Below are 19212 nucleotides of genomic sequence, written 5' to 3' on the forward strand. Positions count from 1 at the left end.
AATTAATGACATCTCAATTCTCTTGGGATATTATCATTAAGTCGTGTAATAGAACCATCTGGAGGATGATTCTATACATGAGAAATGTACCTGATCATTTTCCTTTCCTCCGCGCGACGACGGCATACACTTGTCGTTTTTGTCCTGTCGTGAAATTCCAATGTCGATAGTCATCTCTTACAAGCTGTTCACATCTAATTTTATAGTCGCAGAAAACGCAAGATTACACGAAGGGACAATCTCGCGTCATTACGGGTGAAGGAACGCGCGAACGCATAATCAGCAAGTCAGAGAATATCGTTCATATACAATACTTATAATTAATCTTTATTAAATATCTTTATTAAATCTCTCTCTCTCTCTCTCTCTCTCTCTCTCTCTTATTGAAAACTTTCGCCATACGAGAAAACGGACATTTCACAGCATCTCGTTGCATGCGATTTTCCATTCCTTTATTGGACGTAAAAAATAAAGAAAATAAAAAAAATAGTTATCGTTTTCAATGGAGAAAAAAAACTTTCCTCCTAAGTGAAGTAAATTAAATCAAGATAGTCATCGCGTATCACGGTCAATAAAGCAAATTCACTCTCTCGATACCGTCACCTAATTACGCTTCTAATTACAAAGCGCAACTTTGTGTTAATTAACCGCTGCATTCTCCGAACGTCGATCTTATCTGTTGTTAAGAAGCAATCTAATTCCATTAATAAGGTTGAATTGTTTTCAATAATTGAATTAAAAACGTAGAGTTTCCTTAAAATTCAGAAATCTTCTGCACGCGATAATAATTAATCATAAGCAATTGATCGCTCGCTTTCCGAGGCTCGGTTCACTTTTGATTTCGTTCGCGCGCATAATCATTCATTATCTCGCTGGCCAAGCAAGAAGCGGAAACGTATTTGAAGATATGTGTTTCAGTGCATAAATCTTGATAAACATAAGACGCGAGAAGCTCTAACGGTACGTGCACACGAATGATTAGCACACTAACCAACATCGAGAGAAGTCGAAGATTCTCTTGACTGCGTTTATCGATCGGAGAAACAGAATTCTCAAAGAAAATTATGCACGATGCAAGTTGGTATGCAAGTAAAATAATTAATAAATAATAAAAAAATAAAATAAATAATTATCTTTGGAGCACAAAAGATTGTCTTAAAATTAAATTAGCCAACGAAGACAACAGTTTTGATAAATTCTTTCTATTTATATCATCGCGTTTTGCAACAAATCAAATATTTAATTGTAAAAATGAGTACATTCGCGACGAACGTAAAATTTTGACATCTTTACGATAATTTTCTTTTCTGTAATATAAAAATTATTCGCGTATCGAAATGATATATTTTGCGTAAACGATATAAGTAAATTTAGTAAGTTTGAAGAAGAAAACATGAAAATCAGAACGTGTTTCCGTGGAAAATTTTGCGGTCCAGATATTCAATGATATCCAGTATAAATCTGGTTCAGCGAGATGCGTAATAAAGAGTCGCCTATATGTTCGTAATATAAATTGCTTGATTTCTCTTTACTCCATTAGTTTGTCACATGTTCTAGATCCTGTCTTTCAATTATCAAATCAAAATTGACCGTGAAAAAGCGCCTATCTCTCGGCAATCTCAATAAAAATATAAATGTATATAATAAATATAATAAATTTGTGAAGCGAAAGAAAGAAAAAAACATTTATTGTTGCAAATTTATCAGATTGTATATCTGTATTTTAAAAATCCTGCTATATCGCAAACTGCTCATTTTTTACATTTGGCTGCAAAATTACATGTCTCCATATTTATATCTAAATTCTATGGTTAATAACGGTTAATGAAGTAAATAATTTACTATTATTAGCAGAATCCTACATGTGTTTAGATATCTTTATTGTAATTAAAAGTGAATTTATCGATTTTTTCTACTGCGCGTTTTCGCAGTAATTTCCAAGATGGATGTCTTTCTCTCTCTCTCTCTCTCTCTAATCAAATTTTGTGAAAAAAAATTTAATTAAAAATTAAAAATTCCTTGATTTTTCAGATATTTTTATTCAAAATTCCAGATAAATAAAAATATTTTAAAGATATTTTAATTATTTTTTTTTATTATATTAAATAATTTAATATATCCAAATATGTATCTTTGAATATAATGGAACTTTTAATATTCTAACAGTATTAATACTTTGATCGGATAAATTTAAAATCTGCGAGAAAATCTAGCTCAAAGATGTACAAACAAAATCTATATTCACGCGCGCGGCGATTCCACACGGCCACGCTTATTATCATTATCAGGCTACGCAAGGAGGTGACAGATGCGACGCGACGTCGCGTTGACCGCGTGCGTGAAGCGCGTATGCGCGTCCGCGTTACGCGATTTGCGCAAACGTCTTGATCGCGGTTCTATCAGGCGAACATGGATAGGGTGGAAGAAGTAGCAGCGGACAAGCAGCCGCATCCGCATACACATGTACATACATCGCGGGCCGCGTATCTACATGTATTACACGCGTGCGTGTCGGACACGCGCGGGTGCGTACACCGCGCATTCGCGTGTCGCCCTTGGCGACTTCTCGCACCGAGAAATTGCAATATACGATGCGATGCGGTTCCCCGCGTTACGTTCGTGATCGATAAGAGAGGCGTGACTTTCCTTAACCGGAAGCGTATTTTTTTCATCTCTGATATTCCACGTTATTATACGTTTTTTTAGACGAGTTTTATATTAGGATATACGTGAGATATGGATAATAATATGCACATAATAATGTGTAGTGTTTTATAATGTTATCCGTTATATAATTCCATTTGCTGCAAGGTGCTACTAAACGGAAGAGAAATTTATCCGATCAAAATATCGATGTAATTATTATTAGAATATTAAAAATCCTATACTCAAATACATGTATATTTGCAAATATTAAATTATTTATAATATAATAAAAATAAATAATATAAATTATTTATAATATGTTGATTTTATGTATACGATGTATATATGTAATACTAAGATGATTAATATGTGTAGCTTGGCGAAAATTTAAAGTTTTGTATATAACGAAAAGTTTTTCTTTATATAAAAAGTCTTTTTTTAAGTCAAATATATGTATATATTAAAAGGAACAATAAATATAAATACTTTTTGTTGGCCTGGAGATAGCTTATAATTAAATTGGCAGTTAACGTACTAAAAGTAATAAAAATTCATTGTGAATGACATTTAAATAATAAAATATTTAAATAAAGATACATACATTATACATAAATCGAGAATATATTTCTGGATGTATTGTATAGAGAAAGAGAGAAAGAGAAAGAGAGAGAGAGAGAGAGAGAAGGAGGGAACGAGAAAAATATGTAACAATTTTTAAATTATTAAATAATATTGTAATTTTATACGCGCCAACTTTTTTTAATAATATCTACTCTTTTACGTCTCGAGAACAAATGTAATAGGGATCTTTTTGCGGCTTGGTAAAATAAATGTTGCGTCTTGCGAGAGACGAGTAAGCGGAACGAAATCTCACCTTTTGCGAGAGGCCACTTTGTACAACACAATGCGGCTGAAAAATGCCACAACCACAACGGTAAGAATTCTGAAACGGCCCTGAACTCGATACACGGTGCTGAACGAACAATTTCGTTGTCATTATAAAGCCATTATCGCCACCGTTGTTGCGTTAAAGTGTTGCGCAAATAGCGCGCGGCGATAAATTAATGTCATCAGGGACGTAGGAATTTTCGAGCTTTCCTCGCGTCGCGCATTTTGCAAAAAACCTGTTGCGCGCATGCTACCCTGTTACACGTGTAACAATGTACCAACAATTGTAACTCCCTTCCGCAAGGATAGTCCACCCCTCGCGTGTACGTGCGAGATTGAAAACAGCATTAAACAATCGCCGCGATGTAACGTGGATGTAAAAAGAGTAGGAAAGAAATTTCTTGCGTTTATTTGCTATCTTGCGTTAATTTCTTTAAGAAAATTTTTCGTTATAAATATTGTATAATTAATATTGCCAGGAGAATAAACGACACGTATAATGTAAGAAAATTTGCAATATGAAAAGTATTGAGATATGGATATAATCTTGCGATATCTATCGTAATCCTTATAATCTCTCGGCTAACAGTTTATCGGATGGCAATCAGAATTTAATTGCAATAACATTGCAAAATTGAATTTTGCACGTACATATCAATACGACAAAGTGTGTCGACTGACTTGAGCAATATCGCTTGATTTAGATTTTGCGAAATGACATACATTCGTCGCAATTGATAGCCGTTACAACAAACAAACAAGTTAAAAGTGAGTAAGAGCAGAGAATTTGTTAAAAATAAATAATAAAATATAATAAATTAATAAAAGTTAAAACTTTTATAAATGTAACTTAATAAAATATTATAAAACAATAAATTGAGAGAAGAAGAGATACGATAAAAAGAACAAGTTCTAAGAAGATTAATATAGAACGATATGACACAAATGAAAATTATAAACGATAAATAATAAAGTTTTAATAAACTGTGGCACGGCTATCAGGAGCCTTATCTGTATCGTTCTTTAACTACGTGCTTCCCTGATGATTTCTCTTCAGGGCTGATACCTACGCACGCCCACGCATCGCGAAACAAGGATACGTTAGACAGGTAATTCCTCGCGGCTCCCTCGCTTGCTTTTCCACCCTCTTGCAATAGCAAATCGCGTGTACGTCGCGTGCACAAAGAGTCCTCGCCTACGCTCGCTGCACTCAGTTATATTTTATTTATGAGAGCAAAGTGCTCGCATTCTCGTTTTTCCTAACTCAACAAACACAGCTCTCATGGAAAATAGAATTCCGATGGCAATTCGCACACAGCAGTTTCACCGAGAAAAATTTATTAAAAGATTAATTTAAATTTTTTTTTAAATAAATTAAAATTTCGTGCAATTATAAAATTTATTTTTGCGCATACAAGGGAAAAATAAAAAGATATGCTGCTGCATCTTAAAATACTCGGAGAGGTCTTCCCTTGATATACCGCCTAGATATTCACGTCGTGCAAGACTAATCTATTACTAATCTACGAAGCAAAAGAGAATTGGAGCGATCGAACGATCGGTATTATATCGGCATATATCGTTCGAGGAGTCTTACATCACACTGAAACGAGATTGAAAATCGTGACTGGTTAATATGAGTTATCGCGATGCTCGGAAATATTCCACGAGCTTTGTATCCGGTTTACGATATATTTATCGAAATATTAATGACAATTTTTTCCAAAAATCGCTTGGAAAAATTCGCAACAATTGCTATGTATTGCAAACTCATGAACACATTGTATATACATATACATATAAAATTTATCTTTTTATGTTTTACAAAAATGATTAAAATTTTCACACAATATTATTTCTTCTTATTACATTAAATGCGAATAACGACGGCTTTAAGATGTGTACTGAGTAATAACGAATGGATCTATTGGGAGTCCGAGTGTCCGATTGGAGATAGTGTATTTTAGCGGAGGACTTTAATTTGTTGCTTCGCGTTCGAAGGAATATATCCAGGAATTACGCGGGCAGAACATTGTGAGCGAGATAAGTTATTCTCGCGCTTGATACGGAGCGGCGAGGCTGATTTATCGGGAGTTCTCTTCTCCTTCTGGGAAGAGATGAGAGCATGTAGCCCGGGAACTCGTGACTCGTTAATCGGTACCATCGGCTATTTTATCCGGTTATTAACCGGCCGTGAAATGAACGCGGGAATACTATAAATACTTCGGGGATTATCCACGGAAGAAGTCGTACCGGGCAGCCGGGAATGAAGATTAAAGTCGCGCTCCCAATCTCGAGATAAGATAGGATTTTGCAATTTAGTTACTGCTTTATCATCCCAATAGGTGTTGAAAATTTTTCCAAGAAGAAGAGAGAGAGATGGACGATTACTTTGATACGAGAATATTCGTTCGCGACACAAATAACGGGTGAGATAATAAAGTAGCGTAAAGCTCTGTAATGTATTCCCCGAGCTACAAAGGAAATGACAAATTGACGGAGGAATTATATGTCGACCAACACGCGATAGAACTCGTTTTCTCGCCACTTGAGCCACGGAAGTGAAAGACGACGCGCGTTTGCGTACCGTTTGCGCGACAGTTACAATATCCCGTCGTCGATTTGCATAACATGTCCTCATTACCGAAAAACCCTGATGCTATATAAAGGAAAGACGCGTTAATGCTTTAACGTATCGTGGGATACATATCGTGGGATTTTTCGAAAATGTGGAGAAGACGACGGAAACGCGACGAGGAATCATTGTCTTTTTCCTCGACGAAGCGATCCCTCCGCTTAAGGGCTCCATTATGAGAAGCTACGTGAAAGGGTACAAACAGGCGGCCTGTCGCCTGTCAGAATACATCTAGCGTTAGCGAAAAAGAAGAAGAAAAAGAAGATAAGGTCGTTATTCTTCGAGAAAAGTATGCGCGATAAATGAAGGGTTCAAGGCACGAGTGAGGGGCAAGTCCATCATTTATAAGCTTCGCTTTGTATACAAAGTCGTATTCAAGTTAAACCCTCTTAAGTCCGACTTGTTTCGTTTGAACTCCCAACTCTTTAAATAGAGTTTAGCTTTTGTCAAACATACTATTTTTTTTCTCGGAGGTCTCTCGTATAATTTTATCTTGTGGTGTTGTACAAATTTATACATGCATTTAAAAGAGAGAGTCTTCTTTAAGTATCCGCTACGTATGACTTGGGACTATTATTATTTTCCCCTTAGTTTATCCATTCTATTCATTTTCACGGTACGTCTCCCACGAAAATGAAATGCTCGCTCGTTGAGCCGCTCGCGCGCGCGAGTGTTTCTTTAATAAAGTCGATTAAACGAATGCGCCTTTTAGCGATCGAGCCAATTAAGCTTTGCGCTGCTTTTAATTGTTTTTAACGAGGCTAAACGCGTACACCGCCTGTGCTCCACGTCACGTCGCATAACATTGACTAACGGATCGCCGCGAGCGTGTCTCAATTCCACTTCCTATCGGGTGACACAAGTCGATGACACAATAATCGATCCACGTTCATTCATACGTATCCAAACCAAAGTGTAATATATTCGAGAATAAAGAATCGAGAGTTTAAAATATTTGAGCAAATATTTGAGATTATCAAAAGATATTGTACGTCTGAAAAAATTTTATTTTAAATTACGCTTATAATCTCTTCTTTCTTTTCGATAATTTCAATACGGTTTCCCCTTTGCAAATATATATGTATAGGTGCTCTCCTATTTTCTTGAATAAATATTGCGTTCCTCGATAACCCTTATAAATGGACACTCATGGCGAATCTAAAGGAGCAAATCGACCGGATGAGAATTACAATAATCATGGTGGTTTCGGGTCATCAAATCGCACCTATAATATATGCTATACGCGGGACGTAAACGGAATTTGCGTAATGAATCGCGTAATTACAGTGCGAATGAATATCGGAGAATCAATTAGAAATGAGCGCGACAAAAGAGAAAGAAAGAGATGCGATCGATTTAACGTGGCTTCATTAATTACGCGACAGCAATTACGTGCTCGTTATATCGCGAAGGCGAAAGTAGACCCGCAATAGTTATTCCGTGGGTTTTAAATGCCGCGCGACCTTATTTAACGTCGCCTTTATGTCTATCGGCGCCTCTTAATCAGCCGGCTATTTTTAATTAAATGTTAAAGTCGCCTTTAGCACACAGGTGGAAGATTTGCACAAGGCGTCTTGGAAGAGAGGCGTGTTGTAGAGAGAAAGATAGAGAATATATGTAATATATTCATTGTTAATATATTCATTTTTTTTACAATGAAAAAAAAAAAAACAATTAACGCTAAACCATATTATTTAATTAATTCGGGGACTCGAGGGGACTCTTGCAATGAGAGTACGATTTATGATCCCTTTTCTAACGCCAATAGAATTAATCGCGAGCGAAATTAACGCTATACGCAAAACGCGATTATTCAAGGTTACAGATACTTTTTATTGAAACAAGATCGAAACATCCGGATAACTTCGGATGTTCAGACGATCGGAATTAATCGTCGAGCATTATCCATTAATCATTGGCTATTAGTATTCATTCGATACGATTTGATCGGTCGTGAAAAAAGCGACGAGTTAAATTAAAGAGCTCTCGGAAGCGTCTCGAGCATGTCTCGACTACCTGTCTTCGACCGGTTCCGATCACGATTGACTCCTTGAACTTCGAGATTAGTCATACTCTTGCCAGAGAATCAAGAAAAAAGAACTTGATTTTCTCACGAGAAAAGGTGACATTTTCTCGATATTAAGAATTTTTCTCGAGAAAAAATTAAAATGTCTTTCAAAAATTAGATAAATATCGTTGAATAATTTTTTTGCTCCATACATAAGGACATTAAAAAAAAGATATATATATAATTAATTTCCGAGAAATATAAAATACGTGTGTGTGATCGATAAATAAAGATTATTATAAATAAAGTATTACATTTCTTGCAATTTTTTAATTGATTACAATATTTCTTTTATCCTAATTACATTGTTTAGTTTTAATTACAATAATTAATATATATATTTTTTTTTATTTATTAAATTTATTATATTATACGAGAAACTCGGAATTGCGGTGAATAAAAACTGGACGAAAAACTTCGTACGTGAATCGTTCCTTTTTGTGTCAAATCTGTCAACCGGTTTCAAAGACATCGCGGTGTACATGCATATGTACAAATATTGTCGCAATAATTTTCTTCATTTTTGAAATATACAAGTCTTTTATAATTTTTAAATAAAATCAAAGGCATGCGGCTGCGAAAAAAGCTGAAAATTGACTAAAGGCCGACTCACCTTCAGATTGACATGTGGTCCATCATGTGAATGTCGCCGATAGAAACCCGTCACGCTTGAAAGGATCATGGACACGATCATGCGATCACAATTACATACGATCAAGCATACCGATATCGATTACATATTTAACACGAAATGCCAGATCGCGACAACTTGAACGTTTACTTAAAATCGTTCAAAATTGACGAATTTTCCACTCGTTATGATCTTGAAGAGATTAATCTCCGAAATCACTTTTGCTTGACAGATAGGATTCGCGATCTGTATAATGATCCACGAGATACACCTGACGGAGAGTAGAACCACACTGATGGTTGTCGCGAGTATATCCCTTCTCCGGCCTTTGCCCCCCTTCTTTCTTATGTCCTTTCTCTTCCTCTCTATCGAGCAACCCTATTTGACCTTTTCTTATCCCCTCTTCTGATGGACCTGCTTTGACAGCTCGGTAATCTAATCCAATATTCATTTTCATCCTCTTTGAGCGATCTCTGACTAGTGAAAAAAAAAAGTATGGCGTATACACTCTCGATAATAATAAAATAGATAATGTAATAAAAAAATAGGGTGGAGAATAAGAAGAGATATATAGGAGGTACATACTGCATACATTGTATTTATATTTCAATTTTATTTTATATCAGACCTAGAATCCTTTAAAGTACCTTCTATTTACGGGTTCTTTAAGTAATTTGGAATCGATATTATTTTATCACAAAATCAGTTATAAAACAACAATATTTATATTCATGAATTCTTAACTTTTAAAATAATCTTGATAACACATTTATGGAAGAAAATTTCATTAAACTATACGTTAAAATTGATTAAAATTATATTATTATTTTTTTGCATCTTTCGATATTTTTTTTATTTTATCTTCAGATGTGCACAATTTAAAAAAACTGAAGCTAGTAATATCACTCGTTCAGGAGGCGCGAACTATTTTCCCATCTGTAATCTCTCGTTGCTTTAACAACGTCGTGTTCGTCGATTCCACTAGCGCAGATTTATGGATTATACGGTGCTTCTTCCCAGCACCATAAAGTCTGCCAGAGGAGATTTGCAGACGCGCGCGTGAGTCACGATACGAAAAGGAAGCAAGCGAGAGGAACCGCTCGTGTCCTGTATGGCATAAACATTGATATCGTTCATTCCTTATGATGTGTCGAGTCGAGGAGTGCAAGGGCCTTTAGATACCGTTAACCGCATCCCGCCATAATTCTTCTAAAATCTAGTCATCATTGTTCCTAGAAAATCCTCGTTTTATTCTATGATTCGAGGATTTCTTTAAAATTCTGACAGTATCTAAGAAGATTATCTAACAAGTTTTCATCATTGCCTTACTCATGAAATTTTTTTATTATTTTTCAACGGATGTGTTTCATTTTGCGTTTCAACAGATACGTCGGGAAGCATCTTTGATAGGCGGAGAGGTGGATTCCTTACGGAATGCGGTCACGTTGGCAGCCGAATGTTATGAGAAAGTCGCCAGGAAGGCTCCTACCTCGAAAACAGATTAATTTCCGCGGAGTAGAAAAGTTCGTCTTTTTATTCTGAAATTTTTTTATCAAGATTATAACCTGAATATTAAAGATTCACGAATAAAAATCTCAAAATAAAATTTCGTCTAAAAAAATCCAATTTTAAATTCAGAAATTTATATGAATAATCAACGTCGTATATAATTTATGCACGCGCCTCCTATTCTCAAACAACGATGTCTGTTTGCAGCGTTGCATTCGCATCTTTCGATTCTTTTGTTTAACGAACAAGCATCCGATGCATCCGCGTGATCGGCGTGACTCGCATCGCATTCGCTGTATTTTATTGTTTGCAATCGGCTCGAGTCTATACTCGAGACATTAATATTCAAGAAACGAAATTAAAGTGACGAAATTAGAAGAGCTGTTGTTTTTTTTCTCTTTTTTATGATACGCACAGTACATGGGACGCATGCGATGATTCATCCTGCGTGTCTTACGCACGTGTCACGCACCATGCTGCGTCACGTGGAAATGTCCAGATTTCGTTTGAAACCTTCAGGAATTTCCTTGTTAATTTTTTCATATATCGCAAATATTATATTTTTATTACTATTAAATAAAAATAAACAAAAAATTTAATTTTTATAAAAATATATCGCAGGCATTGGTTAAATACAAGTTTTCGAATTTAATTATATAAAGAAAGTGAATTATTCTGAGATTTTCTTTGCTAAAAACATAACAATTAAACTAAATGCGTGCAAAAAATAGCGATAATAGTGGGCGTCGCAGTTTAATGCCTTTCTTCTTATTCGAAGGGCACGTGCCCGGAAAACCAAGTCGTTTTATCTATAAAATCTTGATATGAAAAGAAAATGATTGATATTCAGAGAAACGCACGTGTCGACAAACATTCAGCGCGCATTGTAGCATTATGGTCATTTCCGTTTATAATTTCCGTTTTGCATTTTTCTGTCGATGTAAATAAACGGTTTAAATATAAATTAATCTAATTTATATACAATTAAAAAATCTATATATATAATTTAATCCCAAAATTTTATTTTTTGATTCCCTGAAAATACGGAACGCGCATATTTAAATCTGTAATGAAATCGTCTTGAAATATAAATAACAAGATAATTGAGAGAGAGAAAAAGGAAGAGAGAAACTCGTGAGTTTAAAAATTAATTTAGTTGCGATCGCGATATTTATATATTTGCCCGCAATAAGTTTTAATTCAAAGAGTTCACGAAAACGAAATAAATTAATTATCCAATTAATTGAAATAAACATAATTACTATGTATTCTTGGCATTGATATTCAAAAATTTTAAATTTATCGCAATAAAAAAACATTCGAAGCATCAACGTCTTTTTCTGCAATATAAGAAAATTTTTAATGATTAATTAAATAACAATTTTTTTGCGGTCCTAATTAATATTATATCTATTCTATAACCGTAACACGCGTTTTCTCACAATACATAATAACTTTATAATATATGGTATTAATTTTGTATATTTTAATTTGAAGTAGCGTACGTGAATTTCGGGTTAAAACTAACTTTTCAATTGTTATTCGCATTATAGGTGTAGTGTTTTGTATCGCGTATATCTGTTGCTATACATTGTCGTCCACCCACATTAGGAGTTGACAACGAGTAACGCATGATAACGCCACTTCCGGCTATGGGGACGCAAAATAAAATGCCAAGCAAGAGAGAAAATTATTATTCCTTTGTCGCGTACAACACATATATGATTGCATTTTGGTCACCTTGTCTAGTCGTAACCCTTGCGAAAAAATGATGCGATTAGAATACTTAATGTCAACATCGAGAACATATTTAATTTTGTGGCATTTTCTATGTAAACATAGCATTATTCAAATCATAACATTGTACAATTAACAGCAATATTATTTTATTATGTAAACAATTTTAAATTATGTAAGCGCGATTAAATTCAAAATGAGAGAAAATTATAATTGAATAATACGGATAGTTCTATAAATTTTTTCACTCTCTTGCGCCTTGCTATCGAAATCTGGAGAATTTATAAGTGGCCAGGCGTTAAGTCTTACTATAAGTTTCACTTTTCCTTTTACGCGCTATTATTATCTTTTTTGCGTAAGCGTGTGTGTGGGTGGAATTTCCACTTTTCCATAAATCACACATCGTACTTTTTTCCCTTCTACCTGTAATTTTTTTCTGCTTTCTTTCTTTCTCTCTCTACTATTATTTTTCCCTAATACACAATTTTTGAAAACTAATTTGTATAGTGGAGTAATTAATTAAATTGTTGTAAGAATTAATTAAGAAAATAATTTAATTAATTATCTCAATATTGTTAGTAGTATTATTGAAGAACATAATTGTAGTCTGTGGGTCATTAACTGTTTAAGCATAAGCATAAATAAGCCATTTACCTCGTCTTCGATCAGTTTTATGGGCTCGCAATCAGATTTGACATAAAAAATGGAATTCTTTTCTTGACGGTACCACATAGTTCTCGCCTCTAAATAATTTATTAATACGTTTCAATCTTGTGATTTACGAATTTCTCGTTTAAAACGTATTAAAAAAAAAAAAAACACTCGTATCACTTTACACTTCACAAATATTCATTTTAAAATTATTCCGCATCGCTAATTTCATGCAACAGTCTTTCGATAATTAAAATGTTTTATCTTAACATTGCAAAGTCAGTTTTCCACTTATACTTTTGTGATTTATGATTATCTAAAAATGAATTATACTCGGGTATTTCATTTGCGTCTTTATCTAATCACAAATAAATTTTTACTTCCTCTCTCGATATCAATATTTTAATTATATAAGTAGCGAATGTTAAATAATTCAAAATTCTTTAATTATGAAAGAGGCACTTTTAAACGCCGCGTGCTACCGTCACGGTAGTCTTATGAAAACTGGAAAGCGAAATCATAACCGTGCACCTTCTGTTTGAGTACGTAACGCATGCTCTCCCTACTCTATCACAAATAATCTCTCTTCTTTCTCTCTCCCTTTCTCCTTGTCGTCCCTATGCTTTCCTTGCTGGTCGATTATCTCTTTCAACCCGCATTAATTCTTCGTTCATCGAAAGCTATTGCAAAAGTCGTAACGAGTGAAGTAAAACTTATTGTTAGAGTAAAATATCTAAATTTCAGTTGTTTTACAATATCAAATTACACAATGTCAAATTAAATTAAAACTAAAAAAAAATTAAATTTAATTAATAAAAATACAAAACACTAATTTAGCTTCAAAATTAAGTTTTTTTTTTAGAAAAACTAATTTTACAGAATGACTATTGGAACGGAAGTATTAATTACGGCAGAACCTCATCTGATTCCAGGGTAAAAAATTAACCTTCACAAAACAATAATAATTTTCCTATCATTTATATTAAAAAGCTAATTTGTAAAAATAATTAACAAGTAATTTAATAATTTATTAGATTAAAAGATTTAACATAATTGTGCCAAATAAACATTGTCCTGTAAATTTTAAAAAGATCGCACGCATATTTTCTTTTTAGTTATACTGGTTATTGTCCGCAATATCGATTTAATCAGGGTGAAACATATGCAAAAGCTACACATAAATTGTTGCTCGATCCTGCGATTAACCATGCGAGTACGCTCATCCTATCATCCCGTGCAATAGATTATGAGGTGAACGATTTATAATACGCTGATGATAAGATATGTAATAAAATAAAATCGATTAACAAGTTTTCGAACATTTTCTGAACAAGTAGAATTATATTTTAATTATTTATGACATATATTTTAATAATATTTCTTGATTCTCTAATAATAACAAATATGTAGGCATGGAGACCGCCAAAAAGCGATATAAATATAGTCAATGCTCGTTTCAAGAGAACCGATCCTGTATTCGTTCATCCTATGTTACCAGGATATGAGGGTGCTTATCGGTTTCTTGTAATGCTTATCAAAGCAAACTGATATGTGTATATAAAATTATCACAAGTGCACGTCACTCCATAAAATAAGTTTTTTTTACACATTTAATTGCTATATTTTGCTTAGGTTTCATACCAGGCTCGAATGCTAGAATCGGACAGAGATACATGGTGCTCGCGACCGAAGGGCTTGCCAAATTCGAACGGCAACAATTACGAGCTAAGGCGACCCTAAATCAGTTGAGAAAAACGATCGACGTACAAAGTGGACGGGCTGAACCACGAAATTTGGAGGAACGTTTGGTGAGAGAGAAAGATTCCTAGAATCTATCATAAAGATCACTATGTTTAAATTAAAGAATCTTGAAACGCAAGATGTTATCAATGTTTAATAATTTCGTTTTTATTATAGTTGAGTGAGAGTCAATTTAAATTACCCATGTTAGTCGTGCGACCTGAATGCATACCAGCGAGTTTATATCATGAATGAGACATACGGAACATCGAAGAAAAGTATATCTTCGTTTTATTTGTGAAAAAAATAATTTAACAAATTATACTGTTCAATTTACTTTAAAATAATCTGAAAAAATATTTTTTTCTAAAAAAACAGTATTTATTATTTAATCGATCACCAATTTATCATAAATATTTTTTGGTCCATTATCTAATTAAAACATAAATTGTCGCAAAATGACGTTACTTTCTTCCTTTTCAATAATTAAAACTTTAATTTAGACTCACTAAATATATATAATGATAAAATAATATTAAATTATTATTGAAAATATTTCAGTTTTTAAACTTTAAAGTTTTTAATTTTAAAATTTGATATAAACATAAAGAGCGTTTCAATTGTTTTTATAAATTGTTATAATACATTAATATTTTTTCCATCATTATGTGTCAAATCAAGTATTTGCAGGTTATCAATTCTATTTTTCCGATTCCTCGTAAAATAATACGACATTGCATAATCACCATTAATCGAATAAAATGAAAATTTCAAATAGCAAAAATGGCACGTGGTATTCCTTTATTCACGAAAACGCAAGAAGTAAGCGATTAATTGTAAGATCGCGTTAGTTACAGTGATTAATTATTGGGAATAATTGCGATCTTATTATGTCTATTGTAAAATAATTTCAAATTTAAATAATTTATATTATCTATATATATATATATATATATATATATATATATATATATATACATATATATATATTTGTAAAAATTCTATATAAACTGTATAGAACTACACTAGAATTACACATAGATTTGCACAAAGCATGATTTAAAAATAATTCAGAAATATGTATAAAAAAATAATTATCATGGCTTTATTCCATAAAGGGTACGCGACTCTCGTTCCTCATACTTATGAATATTTTGGAAAACCGATCTCGTTATGTGATAGTTTATTGTACGATTTCACAAATTGTCGGAAAGGACAGATTATGGAATACGAGCCGGTGAATATTGCTTGTCCCGATCCACCGGTACTTATCCAATCTTCTGAGATTTATCATAAACACGTGGGAATGATACCGAATTATTTTGGGCATATTCCCGGAGCGATGTTCAGGCAAGTTTAATTAATTAATTAATTGCATTATATGATATAAATACGAGGATTGAAGAATCCGAGGATATATTAATTAAAGTGTCTAAATATTCGAAAAATCAGAATCAAAGGATGTAACGATCAAAGGATTCTAGTGAGAGCCAAAGAAAAAGAAGGGCTCTCCAAGGATCTTAAAATCAAAGACATTTTTTTTTTTTCAACAATATTTTTACTTCGTAGATGCGGCAAAACATTCGGAGCTGACACGACAGATGCCAAAAAATGGCTTCAAGGAGACTCCGCCTTGTAAATCGATTTCACAACGATATTGTTCAACTTTGTTTGATGATTATAAAATACATCACTGAATCATATATAAACCACATGAAAGTATATCATAAAAAAATTTATAAATCTTATACTTATGTGCATATAAATTCAACATTTTTTAATATTTATACTATATACAAATGACGAAGATAAAAGGATATTATTATTAATTATAATGCTTCCACAAGGAATAAAAATCTCGATTGGCATTTTTCTAATTGCTTCCAATAAATTAGTCATATCAATCAAAATATTAAATCAATGCAAAATGCAAGATAAGTATAAGTGGTAAGTAAATATACAAATATGCACACATAGGCACATATATTATATGTATATATGTGTGTATAAACATAGTTTCGAAAGTTTCGATTATTTAGACACCCATTTCTTCAAGATATCGGCAGCAGCCTTCAAATTTTCGTCCTTCTGTTAAAACGCAATTAATATTTAACAAACATATGAAAGTTTGTCGCCTTAATGAAAATTATAACACACCTTTATGATAGCATGGCTTACCTTTATGAAGCAGTATCGCACATAGTCCTCTGCCAGATGTTTGTGTTCGGGACCATAAAATGCCGAGGGAGGAATACCTTGAAGACCAACATTCTTTGTCATCCATTTGGTAAATCTGTAGTCCTTATTCTCATCTGTTTCCTCGTGCAGATTTACTTTATTCTCTAAAGCAGACCAGTTGGCGAGCATAAAATATCCACCTTCGGGTATCGTCGGCACCATACCGACTTCCCGAAGAAATTTCGCCATGTAGTCGCGCTTCGGTACCAACTCTTTTGCCAGACTATGAAAATAGCATTCCGATTGCCCATAGCGTTCCATTTCCAATTCGAATCCAATAGCCACAGCTTCCTTCAAAGAAAATAAATATAATTAATTCAATTTTCTAATAAAGAGCATGATTAGATTACAATTAAAAAATATTATTTTCATTTTAAAGAAATTACCTGAATTGGCGTGCTACAGGTGTACACAGAATTCTGATGAACTATTTGTAGATTATACAACAAGCTTGCTGGTCCGTATGCCCAACCAATTTTCCAGCCTGTAACGCTGAACGTTTTGCCCGCCGATCCAATCGTGATTGTGCGTTCATACATATCGGGCAATGTTGCTGATTAAAATAAAAATTAATTTTTTAAATAGCATTCAAAATTTTATATTCGTGTATCATAATTCTTACCAATTCTTATGTGCTTATATGGTTCATAAACAATGTGCTCATAAACCTCATCAGAAATCACAAGAGTATTCCATTTTTTCGCAAGATTAGCAATAAACTGCAGTTCATCCAATGTAAATACCTTTCCTATTGGATTATGCGGAGTGTTGAGAACAATGCCTTTTGTTTTGTTGTTGAAAAGACTTTCCAATTCTTTCCTATCAAATACCCAATCACCAGAAGTGACTGTACCCGATGTAGATTTCTGTAAAACAAAGATGTAAATAATATTAAATTACACATATATATTCAGTATGTATAAAAATTTTTGCTTGTATTATTCAAAATCATTACCGGTTTTAATGCTATATATCTGGGAATTCCCCCAGCACTCTGTACCATGGGTACATGACAGTCAAAGAAGGGCTCAATAATAATCCACTCATCTCCAGGATTGGTATGGCCTTGTAGAGTAGCATATAATGCTTCATATGCACCAGCAGTGATTAACACTTCTTTGTTTGGATCCAAGTCACGATCAATAAGCTTGGAGTAAAATTTTGCAATTACATTCACTAATCTTGGATGACCCTGCAATATGTTTATGCTTATATCAGTAAAATATAAAATTTCTTATATGATATAAAAACAGATTGAGATAATTTTATCATCATTGCTGTTTGTTTATTCATAATAATTATAACAATAAATTAAATTAAAAATTAATGGACAGATACTTACAAATCCTCTAGTATACTGTTGTAAAAGTGGATTATCACTTTTGGCAGTGGCAGCCAAAGCATTGGTTATATTTTCTGGTGCATGATCGGGAAATCCCTGGCCTAAATTCAGCGGATTATACTGCTGAACAAGTTGGATATATTCCACCCTAATCAAAAATATAATATATAATTTTTCATATACTTTTATTTATTATAAAAAAAAATTGTTAATATCACTATTTACCAGACAGATTTTTCATTGCTCTTTAGACGATTGGGAAGATCAAATTTTGACATTTCAGAAATGCTTCTGATATTGCTTGCTGTAATAAACGAAGCAGTTTTACTTGCTATTGTCAGGAAACAAAATCTACCAGCATCTAGACATAAAGATAAGCAAAGTTGATTAATGATAAGTTGCTCCTTGATAAGATACATCATAATAATACACAACAATTAAAAATTTGAATGTGATACAGATATTGTCAACAAGCACAAAATGTGAAATTACCTTTTATTTACAAAATTAAACACAAATTAAGCTGACGTTAATTTTCGCGATAAAATCGTCATGATTAAAATATACTCGTATAAAAGTATAAACCGATTATATACAAGTCAAATATGTAATGATAAAGGCTACGGTCGGGAAGACGTTAGAAATGCTTCGAAGCATTACATTAACCAATCAGAATAAAGAAATCTTTGCTCTTTTTTGTCCTGACTGGTCAATCAAATGCTTCGAATCATTTCTAGCATTTTGCCGACCACAGTCAAAACTTATGTAATCCGTAATATTGTTATGGTGGGAAACTCAATTTTCACAAAGCTACCATCATTTTTAACTAATTTCTTCATTAATTGATTACTTGTTAATGATAATTTAATTCTCAAAAACAACACAAAAATAACACTAATCGAGTAACATATGTCGAGAAGAACGAGTCGAAACATGACAAATTATAACGAATACGTACTCAATTTTTCGCTGAATCTACGTTGGTAGAAAACGAGATGAAGTGAATACGTTTGAGGAAATACATAGATTAAAACTGATATCAAGTAGACAAAATAAAGTGGACATATCAGTTAATTTATGTAACAAGTAGATAAAATAGGATAAAAAATACACACTATCGTGATGGA

At 33.1% G+C, this 19212-nt stretch overlaps 3 protein-coding genes across 5 annotated transcripts in view; 1 reads left to right on the top strand and 2 right to left on the bottom strand.

Moving 5' to 3' along the window:
- LOC126854584 (uncharacterized protein DDB_G0284459-like) overlaps window positions 1–13081 on the bottom strand; it is a 30232-nt gene extending 17151 nt beyond the window's left edge. For 2 of the 3 annotated variants that reach the window (XM_050601489.1, XM_050601488.1), the window contains exon 1: window positions 8851–9165. In XM_050601489.1, the coding sequence (XP_050457446.1) occupies window positions 8851–8931 (81 nt within the window). In that variant the 5' untranslated portion in view covers window positions 8932–9165. Of the gene's footprint in view, window positions 1–8850; window positions 9166–12768 lie in introns of those variants that run through there. The other variant, XM_050601490.1, reaches the window with a different exon arrangement.
- Window positions 13082–13645: 564 nt separating this feature from the next.
- On the top strand, window positions 13646–16144 carry LOC126854635 (UPF0605 protein GA14893-like). The gene is made up of 7 exons (XM_050601568.1): window positions 13646–13698; window positions 13881–14016; window positions 14176–14272; window positions 14398–14573; window positions 14683–14743; window positions 15624–15855; window positions 16075–16144. Exons 1-7 carry the CDS (start codon window positions 13646–13648, stop codon window positions 16142–16144), a joined length of 825 nt encoding a protein of 274 aa, XP_050457525.1.
- Window positions 16041–19199, bottom strand: LOC126854835 (kynurenine aminotransferase-like). The gene is made up of 8 exons (XM_050601929.1): window positions 19044–19199; window positions 18311–18446; window positions 18086–18233; window positions 17699–17935; window positions 17366–17609; window positions 17130–17296; window positions 16684–17034; window positions 16041–16593 (listed from the first exon to the last, which is right to left on the bottom strand). Exons 2-8 carry the CDS (start codon window positions 18361–18363, stop codon window positions 16537–16539), a joined length of 1257 nt encoding a protein of 418 aa, XP_050457886.1. The 5' UTR covers window positions 18364–18446; window positions 19044–19199; the 3' UTR covers window positions 16041–16536.
- Window positions 19200–19212: the final 13 nt, after the last annotated feature.

This window comes from Cataglyphis hispanica, chromosome 14 (assembly GCF_021464435.1).
Source record: "Cataglyphis hispanica isolate Lineage 1 chromosome 14, ULB_Chis1_1.0, whole genome shotgun sequence".
Classification (NCBI taxonomy): Eukaryota; Metazoa; Arthropoda; class Insecta; order Hymenoptera; family Formicidae; genus Cataglyphis; species Cataglyphis hispanica.